Source organism: Balaenoptera borealis (assembly GCF_965194805.1).
Source record: "Balaenoptera borealis genome assembly, chromosome: 19".
NCBI lineage: Eukaryota > Metazoa > Chordata > Mammalia > Artiodactyla > Balaenopteridae > Balaenoptera > Balaenoptera borealis.
In genome coordinates, this window is record NC_138878.1 from 57288729 (window position 1) to 57309912 (window position 21184).

General features: G+C 46.5%; 1 protein-coding gene across 2 annotated transcripts in view; it reads left to right on the forward strand.

The window, feature by feature from the left end:
• The first annotated feature begins 9204 nt into the window (after positions 1-9204).
• Positions 9205-21184, forward strand: part of LOC309616692 (cell adhesion molecule CEACAM1-like) — a 33364-nt gene continuing 21384 nt past the window's right edge. For both annotated transcript variants that reach the window (XM_082367554.1, XM_082367553.1), the window contains exons 1-4: positions 9205-9421; positions 10422-10778; positions 14673-14951; positions 15825-16103. In XM_082367554.1, the coding sequence (XP_082223680.1) occupies positions 9358-9421; positions 10422-10778; positions 14673-14951; positions 15825-16103 (979 nt within the window). In that variant the 5' untranslated portion in view covers positions 9205-9357. The remainder of the gene's footprint in view (positions 9422-10421; positions 10779-14672; positions 14952-15824; positions 16104-21184) is intronic.

Here is a 21184-nt window from a genome sequence, read left to right on the forward strand (position 1 = left end):
CCCCCCCAGGATCACCTGGAAGTGATCTGAATAAAGAGGACCCTTGCTCTCCTTTGTTGTTTTTTTTTTTGTTTTTTTTTTTTTTTTGCTCAGGGCAATTTTCTCTTAGCAGAAATTCACCTGTAACTCTGAGTCCATCCTTTCCTGGGGCACACAGGAAAATATTATGTCTAAATTATCCCAACTCCCATCCCTATTTCCTGGGAAAGAGAAGTTCTGGTGGCAGAATGTGGTGGGGAGAATATTAACAGGAAAGGATGATATGCACAAGAGCTCTTGCCCAGGGAGGACAGCTGTGGGCTGTCCTCACACTGCCCTGAGGACCAAGAGACCATGGACAGCTCCCAGGCTTTTTCCTTTGCAAATGCAGGAAGTGACACAGGAAAACAGGGCCAGGCAGGGGACATGGGGATATATGTATATATATAGCTGATTCATTTTGTTGTACAGCAGAAACTAATACAGCACTGTAAAGCAATTATACTCCAATAAAGATGAAAAAAAAGAAAACGGGGCCAGCTGATGTCCACACAAATATGAGCAGGAGGAAGCAACCATAGGTGGTAGACACATCATGAACATAAGTTCTTCTTAGCCCCTTCCAGTGTCCTGAGCCCTCCTGGCCTCTTCAGCCCAGGCTCTGGGGGAAAAGATACCTATAAAACACACCAACTCTTCAGAAAAGCCACCATCTGTTTCATCTCACCTTTCCCCAAGAACTCCCTCTCACCTGCTCCTTATCACCTCATTTCCACATGCACTACCCCCTCATAACTCTTGGTCCATCAAGACTTGCTCCTGCCTCCCCGTATCTGATCACACAGTCCCCGCCTGGGATGCCCTCTTCCCCTTTCTCCATCAACCTGCTCCTTCCCTTTTTACAGCCAGGCTCATTGGCCATCTGCCACAGTTCATCCCAACCTCCAAAGGTGGACAATAGGGACCCCCTCTGAACTCCCACCTCTGACTCTCTTCTCCTTTGTGCTGTAACAACATGTTCAGGAGCAGTTCCTATGCTCACGTCATGTGTCCTGTGGATCCCTGAGTACCCGAGAGACAGGCAGGCTGAGCCTAGCTGTGCTTCTCAATGGGGCCATCACTCCTACTCAAGGGTCTGGCACAGAAAAATGGCTATAAAGTGTTCAGAGTAGGAGGAAAGGAAAGAACGATGGATAAATGGGTGGACACCTCCTTCAGCGCCCGCATAATTACTATGGGAGTGCTTAGGGTGTGAAGAAATGGACATTCACATACACCCACAGCAGTGTATTGGTGCCAGTTTTATACAAGGTAAGGTGTAGGATCCTCTCCTAAATTTTTTGTTTTTGAGGTAAAATTCACATAACCTAACATTCACCACTTTAACCATTTTGAAGTGTGAGACCAAGGGAATGTGGCCCATCCGGTCTTACCAGAGTTCTACTGTGCTGCAGGATATGCCCAGGGTGGCCACAGTCCTGCACTGCCTGCCTTGAAGGCAAGAGTCAGAGCCCATCTCTGTCTGGCAGTTGATGTCCAGAGTACTAATCTGAACCAGAGGGTGACATCAGGACACATAAAGGTATCTCTCACACACCCACACACCAGACACCCACACACCCACACACACCCCCCGTGGGAACTGCTAGACTCACTCGATCCAAAAATGTCCTCAAGTAGCCTAAGCGTGGAGACAGGATGATTTGGGGAGGAGAGTAACCACCATCCTTAGACAAAATGATAGACGTGCCTTTGTTTAAAAACGATCCTGCTCTCATGAGAAGTGATGTCCCAGCGCACACCTCCTAGGGAGAGCGGTGCTGCGACATGCGTCCCATCTGAATGGGGTAGGGGTGAGTCTCCTGTAAGTGCAAACACTGCAGATTTCCTTATCCCTGCCCTTTCCCCATTAATGGACCTGCCGAGGAGCCTCAGCACCTTTCTCCCTGCAGAGGCTATTTTGAGCATCATGACTGGGGTCCAAGCTGGGCTGACTCTGACACAAAACCCCTGACTGTCTTCTGTTCCCAGAAACCTGTGGGGTAGTGGCGCCCTTCTTCAGACTAGGCTCTCCTCTGCCAGACTTCCTCCTCTGCTTGGGGGGAGACAGAGGGCCCTCTCTCATCTGCAAATGGGTCTCCCTTTTTGTCCTCATCCCTCATTCTCAGTTGCATGACATTCTCATGCACTCATCTAAACAGGATGACTTTTCAATAGGCACTTCCCCCAACTCCATCGTGTGAGCCCAGGTCACCCACATCCTCCACCTCCTACCTCCTTGCACTGGGATCTTGTCACCATGGCCCAAGTTCCCTTCAAGTCAAAAGCACAAAAGGGGCTTCCCTGGTGGCGCAGTGGTTAAGAATCTGCCCGCCAATGCAGGGGACACGGGTTCGAGCCCTGGTCTGGGAAGATCCCACATGCCGCGGAGCGACTAAGCCCGTGAGCCACAACTACTGAGCCTGCGCGTCTGGAGCCTGTGCTCCGCAACGGGAGAGGCCGCGATGGTGAGAGGCCCGCGCACCGCGATGAAGAGTGGCCCCTGCTCGCCACAACTGGAGAAAGCCCTCGCACAGAAACGAAGACCCAACACAGCCATAAATAAAATAAATAAATAAATAAATTAATTAATTAACTTAAAAAAAAAAAAAGCACAAAAGATCTCACGGCATAGGACGTTCTCAAGGAAAACAGAAACCCCCAACGGGGGACCCTCCAGACTGACTGTGTCAGGCCTGACCAGAGGGCCCACATCTGTGAGCGTCTCCTCATCTGGCTAACTCCCCTCAGCCACTGCAGGAGCACCTGGGACTCTGTGTGAGGTATTCTCTCTCTCCCTCCTCTGGGGCTCCATGGTCTGGGACACATGAAGGTCTTCTCAGAGAAAAATACCTCCAAGTTTTTCCCACTCAGCTCACCAGGTCACTGCTAAGTTTTCCATCTATATGTGTTTATCTTGACAGAAACACGAGGTATCTGTATCAGAGAAGAGAACATTTACTCAGAGAGAGAGAAAGGGATCCAAAGACTTGGAGAGATTGGAATGTGGTATGGATTTATCATTTCAGACCTGCTCACCCACCCTGGGGGTGTTCAGAGGACACACCTTTCACCATGACTGTGAGATATGAGTTTGTAAGGGAGCCCCAGCAGGCTTGAAGAGCTCTGTGATGGCTCTTCTCTGGAGGTCAGAAATTACAGGGGGAACTGCTGCCACAGAAGTGGGAAATCTCAATGCAATGGGGGTAAACCGGATCAAGAGGTAGCTGGGCTAAGAGGCAGTACTTAATCACCAAAGGCAAGGCGGGCCATGCTCACCATAACAGACAGCAGAGTCAAAGCTGCAATCAGAATAGTCTGCCACAGAGAACAATGGCACTGGTTAATTGATCATGGTGTTCCTAGAAATGAAAGAAATAGGAAGTCTACCAAATTCTTACTTGATCCATATAAGTGAAAGAGTTCTAAATCAAGTGAACAAAAGTTTAATCAAATCAAGAAAAAGAGAGTCAATGTCCTTCAATCAATTCCCAGACTGGGCCAGTTTAAAGACCCAGAATCCTTGGGGTACATGTATCTTTTTCAGCACTATTTACAATAGACAGGACATGGAAGCAACCTAAATGTCCATCAACAGAGGAATGGATAAAGAAGATGCGGTACATATATACAATGGAATATTACTCAGCCATAAAAAAAGAACAAAATAATGCCATTTGCAGCAACATGGATGGACCTAGAGATTGTCATACTGAGCGAAGTAAGTCAGACGCAGAAAGACAAATATCATATGTTATCGCTTATATGTGGAATCTAAAAAAAAGGGTACAAATGAATTTATTTACAAAATAGAAGTAGAGTCAAGGATGTAGAAAACAAACTTATGGTTACCAGGGGATAGGCAGGGGAGGGATAAATTGGGATATTGGGACTGACGTATACACACTACTGTACGTAAAATAGATAACAAATAAGAACCTACTGTATAACACAGGGAACTCTACTCAATACTCTGTAATGGTTTATATGGGAAAAGAATCTAAAAACAAAAAGAGTGGATATATGTATACGTATAACTGATTCACTTTGCTGTACATCTGAAACTAACACAACATTGTAAATCAACTATACTCCAATAAAAATTTAAAAAATAAAAAATAAAGACCCAGAGTCCTGAATAAAGGGGAGGCCAGGTCTCCTTGAGGAAGGACTGCATTATACTACCCAAATTTTTACTGTTAATATTTCTTTTGTTTTGTTTAGTTTTGGTTTTGGTTTTTTGTTTTGTTTTGTTTTACTGTTAATATTTCTCCCAGACTTCTTCCCCAAAGTGACCTTTGACCTTTTACCAGAGTGACTATACATCAGGGAAAAAGACATAATCAGACTTTTGGGGGGATTGATGGACACAGGCTCTGAACTGACACTAATTGCAGGTGACCCAAAATGTCACGGTAGCCCACCAGTCAGAGCAGGACCGTATGGAAATCAGACAAGCAAGGGAGTTTTAGCTCCAGTCCATCTCACAAGGGCCCAGTGGGTCCCTGAACTCATCCTGTGGTTACTTCCCCAGTTTTGAAATGCATGATTGGAGTAGATATATTCAGCAACTGGCAGAATTCCCACATTGGTTCCCTGACCTGTGGAGTGAGGGCTATTTTGGGGGGATAGGCTAAATGGAAGCCACTAGAACTGCCTCGACCTAGGAAAATAAATCAAAAGCAATACCACATTCCTGGAGGGACTGCAGAGATTAGTGCCATCAAGGAATTGAAGAATGCAGGGGAGGTGTGATATTGTGGTTTCTAATAAGAAGCATACATTTGGTCTTCATCCCCATTTCTGACACAGAGCTCCTTAAAGCCCTTGGAATTTCCTAAGTGCTTAGAGCTACGAAGGTGTCTTTTGTTATGTTAATGAGGTCTCTACTGGACTGCATCTAAAGATGAGGGCTGGTGGCTAGTGGACCCAAAGGAGTGATTAGAGGGTTGGAACGTTCAGTCCCATCCTGCCACTGGACAGCCACATGCAAAAGAGTAAAACTGGGTGACTATCTTACACCATAAAGAAAAATTAACTCAAAATGGATTAAAGACTTGAATGTAAGACCTGAAACCATAAAAATCCTAGAAGAAAAACATAGGCAGTAAGTTCCTTGACATTGCTCTTGGTGATGAATTTTTGGATTTGACACCACAAGCAAAGGCAACAAAAGCAAAAATCAACAAGTAGGACTACATCAAACTAAAAGGCTTCTGCGCAGTATAGGAAACAAACCATCAACAAAATGAAAAGGCAACCTACTGAATGGGAGATAATATTTGCAGTCATATATCTGATAAGGGGTAAATACCCCAAATGTGTAAAGAACTGATACAACTCAGTAGCACAGAACCAAACGATCTGATTAAAAAATAGGCAGAGGATCTGAGTAAGCATTTTTCCAAAGAAGACATACAGATGGCCAACAGGTACAGGAAACAGTGCTCAACACCACTAATCATCAGGGAAATGCAGATCAAAACCACATGAGATATTACCTCACACCTTTTAGAATGGCTACTATCCAAAGGACAAGAAATAACAAGTGTTGGTGAGGGTGTGGAGAAAAGGAAACCCTTGTGCGCTGTTGGTGGTAACATAAATTGGTGCAGCCACTAGGGAAAACAGTATGGAGGTTACTCAAAAAGTTAAAAATAGAACTACCATATGATCTAGCAATTCCACTTCTGGGAATTTATCTGAAGAAAATGAAAACACTAACTTGAAAAGATTTATGAACCCTCATGTTCATTGCAGCATTATTTACATTAGTCAAGGTATGAAGCGAACCTAAGTGTCCATCGACGGGTGAATGGATGAAGATAATGTGGTGTACATATATATAATGGAATATTATTCAGCCATTAAAAACATGAAATCTTGCCATTTACTACAAACATGTATGGACCTTGAGGAGATTATGTTAAGTGAAATGTCAGAGAAAGACGGATACTGTATAATCTCACTTATATGTGGAATTTAAAACAAATCAAAAAACCCCAAGCTCAAAAACAGAGAACAGATTGGTGGTTGCCAGAAGTGAGGAGTGGGGTGTGTGTGAAATGGGTGAATGGAGTCAAAAGGTATATATTCCGGTTTAAAATAAATAAACCATGGGGATGTAATGTACAGCAAGGTGACTATAGTTAGTAATACTGTATTGCATATTTGAAAGTTGCTAAGAGAGTAGATCTTAAAAGTTCTCATCACAGGAATAAGATTCTATAACTATGTATGGTGACAGACGTTAACTAGACCTCTTATGGTGATCATTTTTGCAGCATATACAAATATTGAATCATTACGTTGTACACTTGAAAGTAATATATGTCAATTATACCTCAATTTAAAATAATTTAAATTTTTAAAAAATAAAGCACTCACTAAAAAAAGGACAGGGTTCAGAGAGCTTCCAGACTGGTGAACACATGGAGATGTGGGGAGAGCGGAACACTCACAGAGCATGGAAGCTCAGTGCCTTTTCCCCATACTTTGTCCTACGCATCTCTTCCATCTGGCTTTTCCTGAATTACATCTTTTAATAATAATCCCATAATCTGGTAAGTAAAATGTTTTTCTGAGTTCTGTGAGCTGCTCTAGCAAATTAATCAAACCCAAGGAGAGGGCTGTTGGACACTCCGATCTGTAGCCGCTCTGTCAGAAGCACAGGTGACAACCTGGACTTGTGATTGGCATCTGAACCATCCTCCAGCATGGTTCTCCACACAGCATTGTTTCTGATCATAGCAAATGAAATGCAGCAGTGGGCCCATGCTCATGGAATTCACTAGTCTTACCATCCTGAAACAGCTGGCTTGACAGAAGAGTAGAGTGGTCTTTCAGAAACTCAATTTCAGCACCAGCTAGGTGGCAGTACCTTGCAGGGCCAGGGGAAGGTACTCCAGGAGGCTGGATATGCTCAGAATCAGTCCACTATGTGGGGCTGTTTCTCCCACAGCCAGGATTCTCAGGTCCGGGAATCAAGAGGTGGAAATGGAAGTAATGCCACTCACTTACCTCTAATGATCCACTAGCAAAATTTACACTTCCTGTTCCCGTGACTTTATGCTCTGGTGGCCTAGAGGTCTTAGTTCCCAAGGGAGGAATGCTTCCACCGGGAGACACAAAAATGATTCCACTGACACATCAGGGTTCCTAGCTTTCAAGCTGTCCAAAAAGTGTAGAACCTGGAGAGTACCAATCTCAGCTTCAACCCCCTTTCCTCACAGGGATCAGGGGTCAGAAAAAATGAGAGAGACTAGTGAGGCCCAGAGATTGTGAGGGGGCAGAGATCACAGGGATAGCTGCCTAGAACGGAAGCAGGTGAGGTCACTGGCTGAGGCTGTCCACAGAGACCCAGGGAGAAGGTGGTACAGGAAAGAAACCCCAGGAATGGGGGAGGGAGAAGCAGAGGATCACAGGCGCTGTGGGAGCTACCCCGAGGCCCTGGGTGGGACTGTGTGTGTGAAGCCGCCTCAAGACCAGGGGCCTCTCCATTCATAGCCTATGCGTACAGAGAGCGCCAACAACAACCCTGGATAAAAGTGGACTTAACACTTGAGAGTTCAGCCGTGGGCATAGGGCACACATGAGGCCCAGCTCTTGATGAACAAGAGGGAACCAGCTCCCTTCTCACCTGACCCAGGTCCCGGGAGTGAGAGGGGAAGTTGACTGTCCATCCTTTCCCCCTCTGCTCCCCTGACACAGACCTTCCCCTCCTGACATGCCTGGTTCCCTGCTCCTCCCTCTTCTTCCCATAGACCCATCACCTAGTGCTCCAGCCACATACACTACTGTCTCCCAGGGATGCACACAGTATAACTTGCTGGAGACAAACACAAACTCATATACATTCCTGGAAATCTGAGCTTGGTGACATCTCATTAAGGAACGGGGCTGGAGTTCTTGGAGCAACAGAGACTGTGACTCACAGAGCTGGAACACGATGGAGCATTAACCTGATACGTAACCCATGTAAAAAGTTCATGGTGTTGAACAAACATGCAGAGCAGCACGGCACGGTAACTGCTGCACTTCCCTCCTTGCCCACCAGAGAGCGGCAGAGTTACTCCACAGGCTAGAGCCTCCCCAAGGGCCACAGACCTCCCTCAGCCCAGCAGAATCGGACCCTCACCAGTGTCACTTTAGTCCATAGCTCTCCTCGCGCTCTCCAAGCTCCCCACAATGGACAGTTCCTCCATCCAGCCAGGAGCTGGCCCACTTCACACCTTTAGGAACTACTATTCCTTCAGGTCATCAGTGTGTGTCCCAGGAAGCTGTGGCCCAGCTAGACCCCCATGGAGAGAGAAGGAGTGTCCCTCTCACCAGGCATCACTCACTTTGCACCCTTTCCAGCCCCTCAATCCTTTCCTGGAGCCTTCTGGCAGGAACAGAACGAAACCTTCTCAGAGCATTTGAGAACATTGGAAAGACCCTCTGTGTCACAAAGGGAAATAATATCCTGGTTTGGGGACCTCTAGGTGTCTGTGTGGTGCTGACAGACCCCAGGCCAGAACGCAGCAGAGGCCAGCACTGGGGCGGGTGGGTCGGCCTCTGGCGGGGACAGGAGCCCCCTTCAGCCTTGCTACTGACACTGTGCTCCGCAGCCCAGTATGACCAGCATCACCTGAGAGCTAGTTAGATGCAGACTCCTGGGTCCACCCCACACCTGCTGAGGCAGACTCTGCGCTTTAACAGGATCTGCAGACCCTCTGTGTGCACAAGAGAAGGGGAGAGTCTACCCCAGCCCACATTATGGGGTCTCAGCCTGGCTGGGCATACATGTGACCTGGGCAGCTGCTGACACAGCATTTCTAAGGTGTCATCTGTGCATTCACAGTCTTTATAAAGTTCCACAGTGATTCCAGTGCACAGTGTGGGTGACATTCCTGTGACAAGGGTTCGTGATGTAGCCGCAGGGCTCCTGCTCTAAAGGGAAAACCCAGAAGGGGAAGGGGAGGCTGTGGGGGAGAGGCTGTGCACCCCAACTGCGAACAGTGGGGGACGCCCAGGACATTGAGCCCCAGGCTTGTGCTCCCCCAGCCAATGGCAAACTGTGTGTGTGTGTTTCTAGGCTGAGAGGTCAAGCTGAAAAAGGCAGAAAGAAGAGGGAAGAAGAGAGAAGGCAGGAATGAGAGGGGAGGGAGAGGGAGGGATCTGGGCAGAGACCCCGCCCCCGGCCCATGTGACCCAGCGAAGTGCTCCTGCCCCAGGAGGAGGCCCAGCACAGAGGGAGGAAGGACAGCAGAGCTCACACATCAGACAGCAGTGCTTGTGAGCGGTTCGGGAGCTGAAGCTCTTCTCACAGAGGGAGGGACACAGCAGACAGCAGACACCATGAAGCCCCCCTCAGCCCATGCCCGCAGAGGGTGCATTCCCTGGGACGGGCTCCTGCTGGCAGGTGAGAGGGGACAGTTTTCAGGGTGTGGGCAGAGGTGGGAGAACAGAGACTGGCTGAGGTCTCTGGGGGAGACAGGGCTCTGAGAGGGGACAGAGGGCTTCTGTTTGGACCTGAGGGGAGAGGACCTGGGAGCAGGGGAGGGTGGGTGGAGGGACTGAGCAACAGGAAAATCTCAATGAACTGGAATTGGTGAGGGGCAGGAAAACCTCAATTACTGTACATTTTCCAAATTATTCATCACTGAGCAGTAATTTTTCAAAACTGGTGACAATAACAATTTATGTCAGGGTGTCAATCCAGAAAAGAACGCAACCAGGAAGCTAAACACTGTCCTTACCCACCACCCTTAGAAACTGACAAATAAACACCAGGTGGTGGAGGCCCTGGGAACACTCATTCCTTCCTCACCAGGTATTTGGAGCCTGGTCCAGGCCCTGGGTTACAACCAGGATCAGACAAGTCCCTGCCATCCCACAGCTCACACTCTATGGGGAGGAAGATAGACAAGCAAAGAGATCTAGAATGTGCTGTCAGGTGCTGACAAGTGTCATGAAGGAAACGGAGCAGGGAAAGGTCAGAAAGTGAAGACAGAGGGTATTTAGAGCAGGTGTCAGGGAGGGCAGCTCCCAACAGGCCCCTGAGTGTGAGCAAGCGTGTGAGGGCAGTGAGGGAGTGAGCCAGGCAGACATCTGGGGAAACAGAGGAAATAACAAGCTCAGAGGGGCTGAAGTAATGGGGACCATGCTGCTGACCTTGAACCAGTAGGGCGTGCGCGCACACACACACACACACACACACACACATGCACACACAGACACAGACACACACACACACACATGCACACACAGACACACACACACACACACACACACACACACACATGTACTACAAAAACACACACCAAGGCTGAGGGATGAAGAGACCTGCTCAGGACCCAGGGCCCCATTTTTCCATCCCAACACATAGGTCAGAATATTAATTTCTCTCTCTTCCCTCCTAGTCTCACTCGTAACCTTCTGGAACCTGCCCACCACTGTGCAACTCACTATTGAATCGGTGCCCTTCAACGCTGCAGAAGGGACGGATGTTCTTCTACTGGTCCACAATGTGACAGGGGATCTTCTAGGCTACAGCTGGTACAGAGGAGAAAGTGTAGAGAAAAACCAACTAATTGCAACATTTAAAATAAACAGTACAAATGTCACTGGGCCTGCACACAGCGGTCGAGAGACAATATACCCCAATGGATCCCTGCTGTTCCAGACCGTCACCCAGAACGACACAGGATACTACACCCTGCACATTATAAAGAGTGATTTACAGACTGAAAGACTAGCTGGACAACTCCGCGTATACCGTGAGTGATTCCTCTCTGACCTCTGGGTGTTGGGTGGGGTGAGTTCTATTCACACACAGAGGATTGACAGGCCTGGACTGTGTCTCCATCCCCCTCTGTATTACATCCCAGGTTGGGGTTTGAACATTTAGTTCAGAACACACACACAGTGGAGACAATCTTCAAAGGATCAGAATTCTTTCGCAGAATCCGGACCCTGAAGACATTCTGTGCAGAAAGAAGGACCGGGCTGATGGGAGTAACACAGCAGAGGAAGATCAGTCTCAGTTCAACCCCCTGGGCCCCTGCCTGTGACCATGACGCTGAGGAAGACCCTGTAGGACTCAGTATGGGCCTGGCCTGAGGGCCCCCTGGGATCCCCACAGAATCTCAGCCCCGGGAAGCCCCTCCCCAGCTCCTCAGCTCCTGCCTCCAGTGACCCCGGAGAACATTTGCCACTGTTGGGTTTTAGCCTCCTGGACGGGGTTGACTGGGAGCAATGATTTCCCAGCTGCCTGAGTCCCAAGGCTTCAGAGCTGGTCACCAGCCAGGGCTCAGCCCCAAGAGCCACATTTGAGCAGGGGTAGAGTCTGGGCCTTCACCTGAGACTCAGCATGGAGAGCAAGACGGGCTAGATCCCCAGGTTATTAGCCGACCACCTGGGGGACTAAGGAGACTGCAGGGGAAGGTCAGCATCCTTAGGGAGGAACAGAGGAGAGAAGATGCTCCTGGCAGCTCCTTGACCACCGGGGCACAGCCCAGGGAGCCCTCTCCTGTGGATGCAACTAACAGTAGATGCAGTTTTTATGGTCAGCTCCTCTTTGCTCAGCTTTAGGTCAGTTAATTATTAATGATTTAAGGTTAATACACAGGCAACATGGCAATCCTGAGACAATTTACCATTTTTTCTATTTTAATGAGGAGAAACTGAGTTAAAGGGAATTACACTCACTGAATCAGAGTCACACAGACCACAACTGGCCAATCAGAGTCATGCCAAGATAACAGCCCCATCCTCTCCTCCATCCCAGGGGCCTTGTTGTGCATCTTTGGACCCAGAAACCAGCTGTTGGTTCAGATCCTTTCTTCTTGGGCATCCCCAGCTCAGAGGGAGACTCTGGCATGGAAAGTGAAAAGAAATGGAGGGCTTCCCTGGTGGCGCAGTGGTTGAGAATCTGCCTGCCGATGCAGGGGACACGGGTTCGAGCCCTGGTCTGGGAAGATCCCACATGCCGCGGAGCAACTGGGCCTGTGAGCCACAATTACTGAGCCTGCGCGTCTGGAGCCTGTGCTCCACAGCAAGAGAGGCCGCGATAGTGAGAGGCCTGCGCACCGCGATGAAGAGTGGCCCCCGCTTGCCACAACTAGAGAAAGCCCTCGCACAGAAACGAAGACCCAACACAGCCATAAATAATAAATAAATTAATTAATTAATTAAAAAAAAAAAAAGAAATGGAAAATTAATCCTGTTTACTCTAGAACTAAATTACCTGCATCAATGATCATAGTCAGTGACAGGAATGTCCAGGCCTTCCCTCTTCAGGTAGCCAATGCACAAGCTCCTTGCACTGGATGAGAAATCATTTATTTGTTTGTTTCCTAATGTGCTGGGTGTCACTCCCGCTGGAATAACATGGAAAGGACTCGGTTTCCTCACTCTCCAACCTACACCTGTAACCAGCACAGGGCCCAACAGGTAAACTCTCAATCTTTCTTTGATGAAGGAAGGATGGAAGGAATAAGAATGAATGACCTATAATCTCTTCAGGCACTGGAATCTGGATGCAGAATCCTAGGAGGTACTGGCCACACCTATTGCCTGTCTCTCCAAGGATGGGACCCATGTTCCATCCTCTGACCACCCGCCCCTAAAGCACGTTGGGAGCCAGGTCTCACGGTGACTGTGGGGCTGCTCGGCCAGCGGAGGGTTTTCCAGGGCTGCAGGGGTCCTGCCTCTGGGCAGCAGTGGGGCTCTTGGATCTTTGATCTTTGAAGGCACTTGTAATCCCCACTTTGAAGTCACTTGTAAATGGACATTTTTTGCTCTCTCTGCTGCTTCTGTGTCTCTCATCTTCCTCCTCCTTCTTTCCACCCGGAACTGGCCCTGCTCCGGACAACTCCCCTACCCTTAAGCCTTCCACAAATACTCCCACAAATGGCTGACTGCCCTGTTCCCGTCCTGCTAACACCTGTGGCCAGGCCCACCCTCCCGGGCAATAGTAAAGGACACAGAAATCAGTGGGAGCAGCAGCCTCTGCGAGGCTCCAACATGAGCCAGTTTCCCCAGGTCACCAGGAGAATGAGCTCCCACTTTGCCCTGGTCCAGGGCTCTTTCCCTCCATGATGCCAACAAGTGGAACACACCACGTAACAGGGTTATGCAACCCCTGAATCTAAGCCCTACATGACTCAACCAGGGGGTCAAAGGCAGAAAGACAGGTCTGCAGTCCCCAGTGGCTCACTTCACCTCTTTGATTTGTGACTCACATTCTCGTCCTTCTGTGGGCCTCCCGTTCCTCTTAGGGGTTCCCGAGACCTTCCCAGGGTGGGGCTGACAGACCCTGTGCCATCTGACTGCTTTACTGCCTATTTCATTGCCCGTGTGTCCTCATGATGGCACCTGTATCATAGGGTGGGACACTCTCCGACGATGAGGTGCCCAAGCCACTGTCCTTTCACTTAGACTTGGCCCAATTCAGACAAATTTGATCCAGCTCTAGCTGTGTTTCCTGAGGTAGAAAGAAAAGAAAAGAAAACATGCCACATGCCAGTGGGGCCTCCTCCCCATTTGCTTGACTGTCCACAGAAATTGGTGACAGGGACCTCTTCTCCTAAAGTTATTAACATAACACAGAACGTTTCTACTAATTTAAATCATTCCTCTCTTTATAAAACAGAGACTCAGACCTCTCCCCGATCAATTCTGTCCAAGACTAAGGGCAGAGACATTGGTTCTGCTGCCAAAGCCAGCCAGCTCCTGCATGTCCCCCTCACTCTTTTTTTAAATATTTATTTATTTATTTATTTATTTATTTATTTATTTATTTTGGCTGGGTCTTAGTTGCGGCACGCAGGATCTTTTAGTTGTGGCAGGCGGGCTTCTTAGTTGCGGCATGCGAACTCTTAGTTGGGGCATACATGTAGGATCTAGTTCCCCGACCAGGGATCGAAGCCGGGCCCCCTGCATGGGGAGCGCAGAGTCTTACCCACTGGACCACCAGTGAAGTCCCTCCCCCTCACTCTTTGCTAATCATTCCTTGGACTCGCCTAGCCTTTATGAGGTCACTGTCTTGTCACTCACCTTTAACACCTGTGCAGAACTGCCCCACCTCATGGCCCTGCAGCCTGAATAATGGACTGACCACCAGGCTTGCTCTGGGTCGTCCCGTGTGTTATTTCTGCTCAAACACCCAGTTCCAGGCCATGCTGCCCAGTCTTCTTGGGGTTTAAGGACTATGGGATGGCCCATCATTACCTATCTCTAGGGAACCTTGGAAATCGAGGACTCAGTGAAAACACATCTCCACCAGGCAATGTAGGTCTGTGCAGCTTGAAGGGTCTCGGGACCTGCATGTTCCAGGTGAACACCCCAAGGTCAGTCAGGTAGTGACCTGGTCAGTAAAAAACTAAATGAGGAAGCAAGGGGTCTCTGATTTCCAGGCCTATGTTACTGCTATCAAACCTTGATACATGACAGACACTTGAGGAAGTCTGTGCTTTCTCTCAGACATAGATCAGGTGGCCTTATATTCTCTGAGTTCAGATGTTCATGCATTTGTCTTGTGATACACAGACCTGCCTTATTGTTTAAGGACTCAGTTTGGCTCAAAGGTGAGAAATGCCAACTCTGATTGAAGATGCCATTGGAGGAATCAAGGTATAAAAGGGGCAATGTTCTCTCTGTTGTCTTCACAGCGGTGTTACCCAAACCCGTCATCACCAGCAACAACTCCAACCCCAAGGAGCTGGAGGACACTGTAGTGTTAACATGTGGCCCTGAGACTCCGAACACCTCCCACATGTGGTGGATCAACAATCAGAGCCTCCCCAACAGCACCAGGCTGGAACTGTCTGAGGACAACAGGACTCTCACTTTATTCCATGTCACAAGGAATGACACAGGACCCTATATGTGTGAAACTCGGAACCCAGTGAGTGTCAGCCGCAGTGACCCATTCACCCTGAACGTCATCTGTGAGTAACCTCTGTTCCTATGTGCCCCAGGCAGCCCGACTGAATCTCCACTGCCGGAGGCCACACCACACCCATCCCTCTCAGGTCCAAGTACATGGACCCTCACCCCTGGATATCAGGCTGGCCATGACTTCCTGTCCCAGGCAAATCTGGGCAGGCCCAGCCTTGAGTCAAGACTGGGAGGCAACAGCTGCTCCTGTCTTGAGAGGCTCAGGGTCACCATCCTCTGATGGGAGAAAAAGTTAATGTCTCAGACTCAGGATGAGTGAAAATGAGGGGCAGTTATTGTTGGGGAATTTTAAAACAAGACTGTCCTTGGCTCAGAGGGATACTTAACCCTTCTACAGTCCAGGAGACTATGTTGGGCCAGTCTAAGGAATTATTTAACAGGAAGTAGATGCCTCCCCTACTTTATGGAAAGTTCCCTTGGCCCCAGAGATGCACAGAGCTGGCAAGCCTGCCTTCCCCAGTGTACTCGGAAGTGTATATAAGGAATGGGACCTGAATTATTTTAAAGTTAAAGAAAATTGTGGAAAAAGGTCAATGAAAGTTGATGAAAAATCCCACTTGATGTTGAAGATGCTAGACATATGGGCTGAGAAGACGCTCCTGGTGCCGATACTACAGAGCTGTCCGGGGAGACTGGTCAGGGGTCATCCTGGGGTATCTGGGTTTCAGAGAGGAGTTGCAGCCCTCTCCTTACAGATCATCAATGAAGAGAGCCTCATGACCTTGATCACAGGGTCAGGGCCATCCTCTGGGTCACCTTTACAGAGCTCACTGGCCCCGGGGGTGGCTGAGACCTCTGAGGAAGGAGCGTGGCCCCAGGCCCCTGACCTATTCTCAGTCAGTCACCCCTCTGTCTCTCCACAGACCCAGTGGCACAGCCCTCCATCGAAGCCAGCAACACCACAGTCACAGAACATGAGAATACCGTGGTCCTGACCTGCCACACAAATGACACTGGGATCTCCATATGCTGGTTCTTCAATGGCCAGAGGCTACTGCTCACAGAGAGGATGAAGCTGTCCCCAGACAACAGCACCCTCACCATCAACCCCGTCAGGAGGGAGGATGCCGGGGATTATCAGTGTGAGGTCTCCAACCTGGGCAATTCCAGCAGAAGTGACCCCCTCAGGCTGGATGTGAAATGTAAGTGACCACTCGCCCCATGCTACATCTTCCCGGGAGAATTACTCTACAAACAGTGTGCAAAATGGATAGAGGTCACAGGGGGCAGAATATCAAATAAGAGACCATTACAGTAAACAGATAGCAAAATAGATAAAAGCTTAATCTCTAAAGCAAATATACTTAAGTTTCTTATCCTGGGTTTGGCATTTTAGTGTGACTTTCACAAGATTCTTCTTGTTTAGTTTTTTTTTTTCTGTTACCATTTTTAATGTGGTAAAATATACATAAGATATATGATTTTAGCCATTTTTAAGACTGCAGCTCAGTAGCAATAAGTACATTCATATTCTCGTGCAATCATTACCACTATCCATCTAGAACTTACCATACTAAAACTCTGTACCCATTAAACAATAACTCCCCAGTCCCCCAACCCAAACCCTGGCAACCACCATTCTACTTTCTTTGTCTCTATGAATTTGACTATTCTAGTTATTTTGTATAAGTGGAATCATATAATAATTATCCTTTTGGGTCTGATTTATTTCACTTAGCATTATGTCTTCAAGGTTCCATGCATGTTATAGCATATATCTGAATTTCATTCCTTTTAAAGACTGAATAATATTCCCTTGTATGTATATACCACATTTTGTTTATCATTCATAAGTTGATTGTCTTTTAAATTGTTTCCACCTTTTGGCTATTGTGAATATGCCACTGTGAACATGGGTGTACAAATATCTGTTCAATCCCTGCATTCAGTCTTTTGAGCACACACCCAGAAGTGGATTTGCTGGGTCAAATGGCAATTCTTTGTTCGACTGTTTGATGAACTGACATACCGTTTTCCACAGTGGTTGCACCATTTACGTTCCCACCAGCAATGCACAGAAGTTCCAATTTTTCCACATCCTTGCAAACACTTGTTGTTTTCTGTTGTTGCTGTTGTTGTTGTTGTTGTTTTATAAATTTTTTTTTTTTAACTTTGGGTTTATTTATTTATTTATTTATTTATGGCTGTGTTGGGTCTTCATTTCTGTGCGAGGGCTTTCTCTAGTTGCGGCAAGTGGGGGCCACTCTTCAAAGCAGTGCGCGGGCCTCTCATTATCGTGGCCTCTCTTGTTGCGGAGCACAGGCTCCAGACGCGCAGGCTCAGTAATTGTGGCTCACGGGCCTAGTTTCTCCGCGGCATGTGGGATCCTCCCAGACCAGGGCTCGAACCCGTGTCCCCTGCATTGGCAGGCAGATTCTCAACCACTGCGCCACCAGGGAAGCCCTGTTGTTTTTTTTTTTTAATAGCCATTCTAAAGGGTGTGAAGTGATATCTCACTGTGGTTTTGATTTGCATTCCCCTAATTATTGGTGATGTTGAGCATCTTTTCATGTGCTTATTGGCCATTTGTATATCTTTTAAAAAATTTTATTGGAGTATAGTTGATTTACAATGTTGTGTCAGTTTCAGGTGTACAGCAAAGCAATTCATTTATACATAGTCATATATTCATTCTTTTTCAGATTCTTTACTCATATAGGTTATTACAGAATATTGAGTAGAGTTCCCTGTGCTATACAGTAGGTCCTTGTTGGTTATCTATTTTATATATAGTAGTGTGTATATGTTAATCCCATGCTCCTAATTTTTCCCTCTCCCCTGGACGTTTCCCCTCTGTTTTGTTTGTTTGTTAGGTTTGTTTTCGAAATCTGTGAGTCTGTTCCAGTATTGTAAATAAGTTCACTTGTATCATTTTTTTTAATTACATTCCACTTACGAGTGATATCATATTTGTCCTTCTCTGTCTGACTTACTTCACTTAGCATGAGAATCTCGAGGTCCATCCATGTTTTTGCAAATGGCATTATTTCATTCCTTTTTTTACAGCTGAGTAATATTCCATTGTATATATATGTACAACATCTTCTTTATCCATTCCTCTGTCAATGGACATTTAGGTTGCTTCCATATCTTGGCTATTGTAAATAGCGCTGCAGTGAACATTGGGGTGCATGTATCTTTTCGAATTATGGTTTTCTCCAAATATATGTCCAGGAGTGGGATTGCTGGATCATATGGTAATTCTATTTTTGTTTTTTAAGGAACCTCCATACTCTTCTCCATAGTGGTTGTACCAATTTACATTCCCACCAACAGTGTAGGAGGGTTCCCTTTTCTCCACACTCAATCCAGAATTTATTGTTTGTAGACTTTTTTTCTTTTTAATTATTATTTTATTTATTTATTTATTTTATTTTTGGTTGAGTTGGGTCTTTGTTGCTGTGCACGGGCTTTCTCTAGTTGCGGTGAGGGGGGGCTACTCTTCATTGCGGTGCGCGGCCTTCTCATTGCGGTGGCTTCTTTTGTTGCGGAGCACAGGCTCTAGGTGTGCGGGCTTCAGTAGTTGTGGCTCACTGGCTCGAGAGTGCAGCTCAGTAGCTGTGGCACACACGGGCTTAGTTGCTCCATGGCACGTGGGATCTTCCCGGACCAGGGCTCAAACCCGTGTCCCCTGCGTTGGCAGGAGGATTCGTAACCACTGCACCACCAGGGAAGCCCCTGTTTGTAGACTTTTTGATGATGGATGGCCATTCTGATCGGTGTAAGGTGATACCTCATTGTGGTTTTGATTCGCATTTCTCTGATCATTAGTGATGTTGAGCATCTTTTCATGTGCTTTTTGCCCATCTGTATGTCTTCTTTGGAGAAATGTCTATTTAGATCTTCTGCCCATTTTTTGAGTGGGCTGTTTGTTGTTTTGACATAGAGCTGCATGAGCTGTTTGTATATTTTGGAGATTAATCCCTTGTCGGTCACTTCGATTGCAAATATTTTCTCCCATTCTGTGGGTTGTCTTTTCATTTTGTTATGTTTCCTTTGCTGTGCAAAAGTTTTTAAGTTTAATTAGGTCCCATTTGTCAATTCTTGTTTTTATTTTCATTACTCTAGGAGCTGGATCAAAAGAGATATTGCTGCGATTTATGTCACAGAGTGTTCAGCCTATGTTCTCCTCTAAGAGTCTTATAGTGCCCGGCCTTACATTTAAGTCTTTGATTGATTTTGAGTTTATTTTTGTGGATGGTGTTAGGGAGTGTTCTAATTTCATTCTTTTACATGTAGCTGTGCAGTCTTCCCAGCACCACTTATTGGAGAGACTCTTTCTTTGGAGAAATGTCTCTTCAGTTCCTCTGCCCATTTTTTTTTTAATTTATTTATTTTTGGCTGCCTTGGGTCTTCATTGCTGCATGCGGGCTTTCTCTAGTTGCGGCGAGTGGGGGCTACTCTTTGTTGCGGTGCGTGGGCTTCTTATTGCGGTGGCTTCTCTTGCGGAGCACGGGCTCTAGGCTCGCGGGCTCAGTAGTTGTGGTGCATGGGTTTAGTTGCTCCACGGCATGTGGGATCTTCCCGGACCAGGGCTCGAACCCGTGTCCCCTGCATTGGCAGGCGTATTCTTAACCACTGCGCCACCAGGGAAGCCCTCCTCTGCCCATTTTTACATTTGGTTGTTGTTGTTGAGTTGTAATAATTCTTTGCATATTCTGGATGTTAATCCATTAACAGATATATATGTTTTGCAAATATGTTCTCCCATTCTGTGGGTTGTCTTTTCACTTTGATGCATAAAAGTTTTTAAATTTGATGAAGTCCAATTTACTGATTTTTGTTTTTTATTCCTTGCTTGTGCTTTTGGTTTCCTATCCAAGAAATCATTGCCAAATCCAGTGTAAAGAAGCTTTCAGCCTATGTTTTTCTTCTAGCTTTAGCTCTCACGTTTAGATTTTTTTTATGCATTGTGAGTTAATTTTTTTGTATATGGTGTTAGGTAAGGGTTCAACTTCATTCTGTTGTATAAATATCTGGTTTTCCCAGTTCCATTTGTTGAAAAGACTCTCCCATATAATCATCTTGACACCCTTGTCAATGTCATCTGACCATATATACGAAGGTTTATTTCTGGGCTTACTGTTCCACTGTTGTGCATGTCTGTCTTTATTCTAGTACCACACTTTTGATTATGTAGCTTTGCAACAAATTTTGAAATCAGGAAATGCGAGTCCTCCAACTCTGTTCTTCTTTTTCCAGATTTTTTTGGCTTTTAGGGGTCTCCTGAAATGCCATATGAATTTTAGGGCTGATTTTCTATTTCAGCAAAAAAAAAAAAAGTCATTGGGGAATTTCGATAGGGATTGCGATGAATCTTAGATCACTTTGGGTAGTACTGTCATCTTAACCATGTTAAGTCTTCCAATCCATGGACATGGAATGTCTTTCCATTTATTTATGTCTTCTTTAATTTCTTTCAGCAGTGTTTATTTATAGTTTCTCAGTGTATAAATCTTTCACCTCCCTGGTTAATTCCTGAATATTTCATTATTTTTGATAGTATTGTAAATAAAATTTTCTTAATTTCCTTTTTGAATGTTTCATTGTCTGTGTATAGAAACAACTGATTTTTTTAATAGTATTTATTTATTTATTTTTGGTTTTGGCTGCATTGGGTCTTCGTTGCTGTGCGCGGGCTTTCTCTAGTTGCGGCGAGCAGGGGCTACTCTTCATTGTGGTGCATGGGCTTCTCATTGCGGTGGCTTCTCTTGTTGCGGAGCACGGGCTCTATGTGCATGAGCTTCAGTAGTTGTGGCTCGTGGGCACAGTAGTTGTGGCTTGCGGGCTCTAAAGCACAGGATGAGTAGTTGTGGTGCATGGGCTTAGTTGCTCTGCAGCATGTGGCATCTTCCTGGACCAGGGATCGAACCCATGTCCCCTGCATTGGCAGGAGGATTCTTAACCACTGCGCCACCAGGGAAGTCCTGAAACAACTGATTTTTACATGTTGATTTAGTATTCTGCAGCTTTGATGAATTTGTTTATTAGTTCTAACAGTTTTCTGGGGGATCTTTATGGTTTTCTACATATAAGGTCATGTTATCTGCAAACGGAGATAATTTTACTCTTCTTTTCCAATTTGGATGTCCTTTATTTCTTTTTCTTGCCTAATTGCTCTGGCTAATACATCCAGTACTATTTTGAATAGATGTGGAAAAAACAGGCATTGTTGTCTTGTTCCTGACCTTAGAGGAAGAACTTTCAATCTTTCACCATTCAG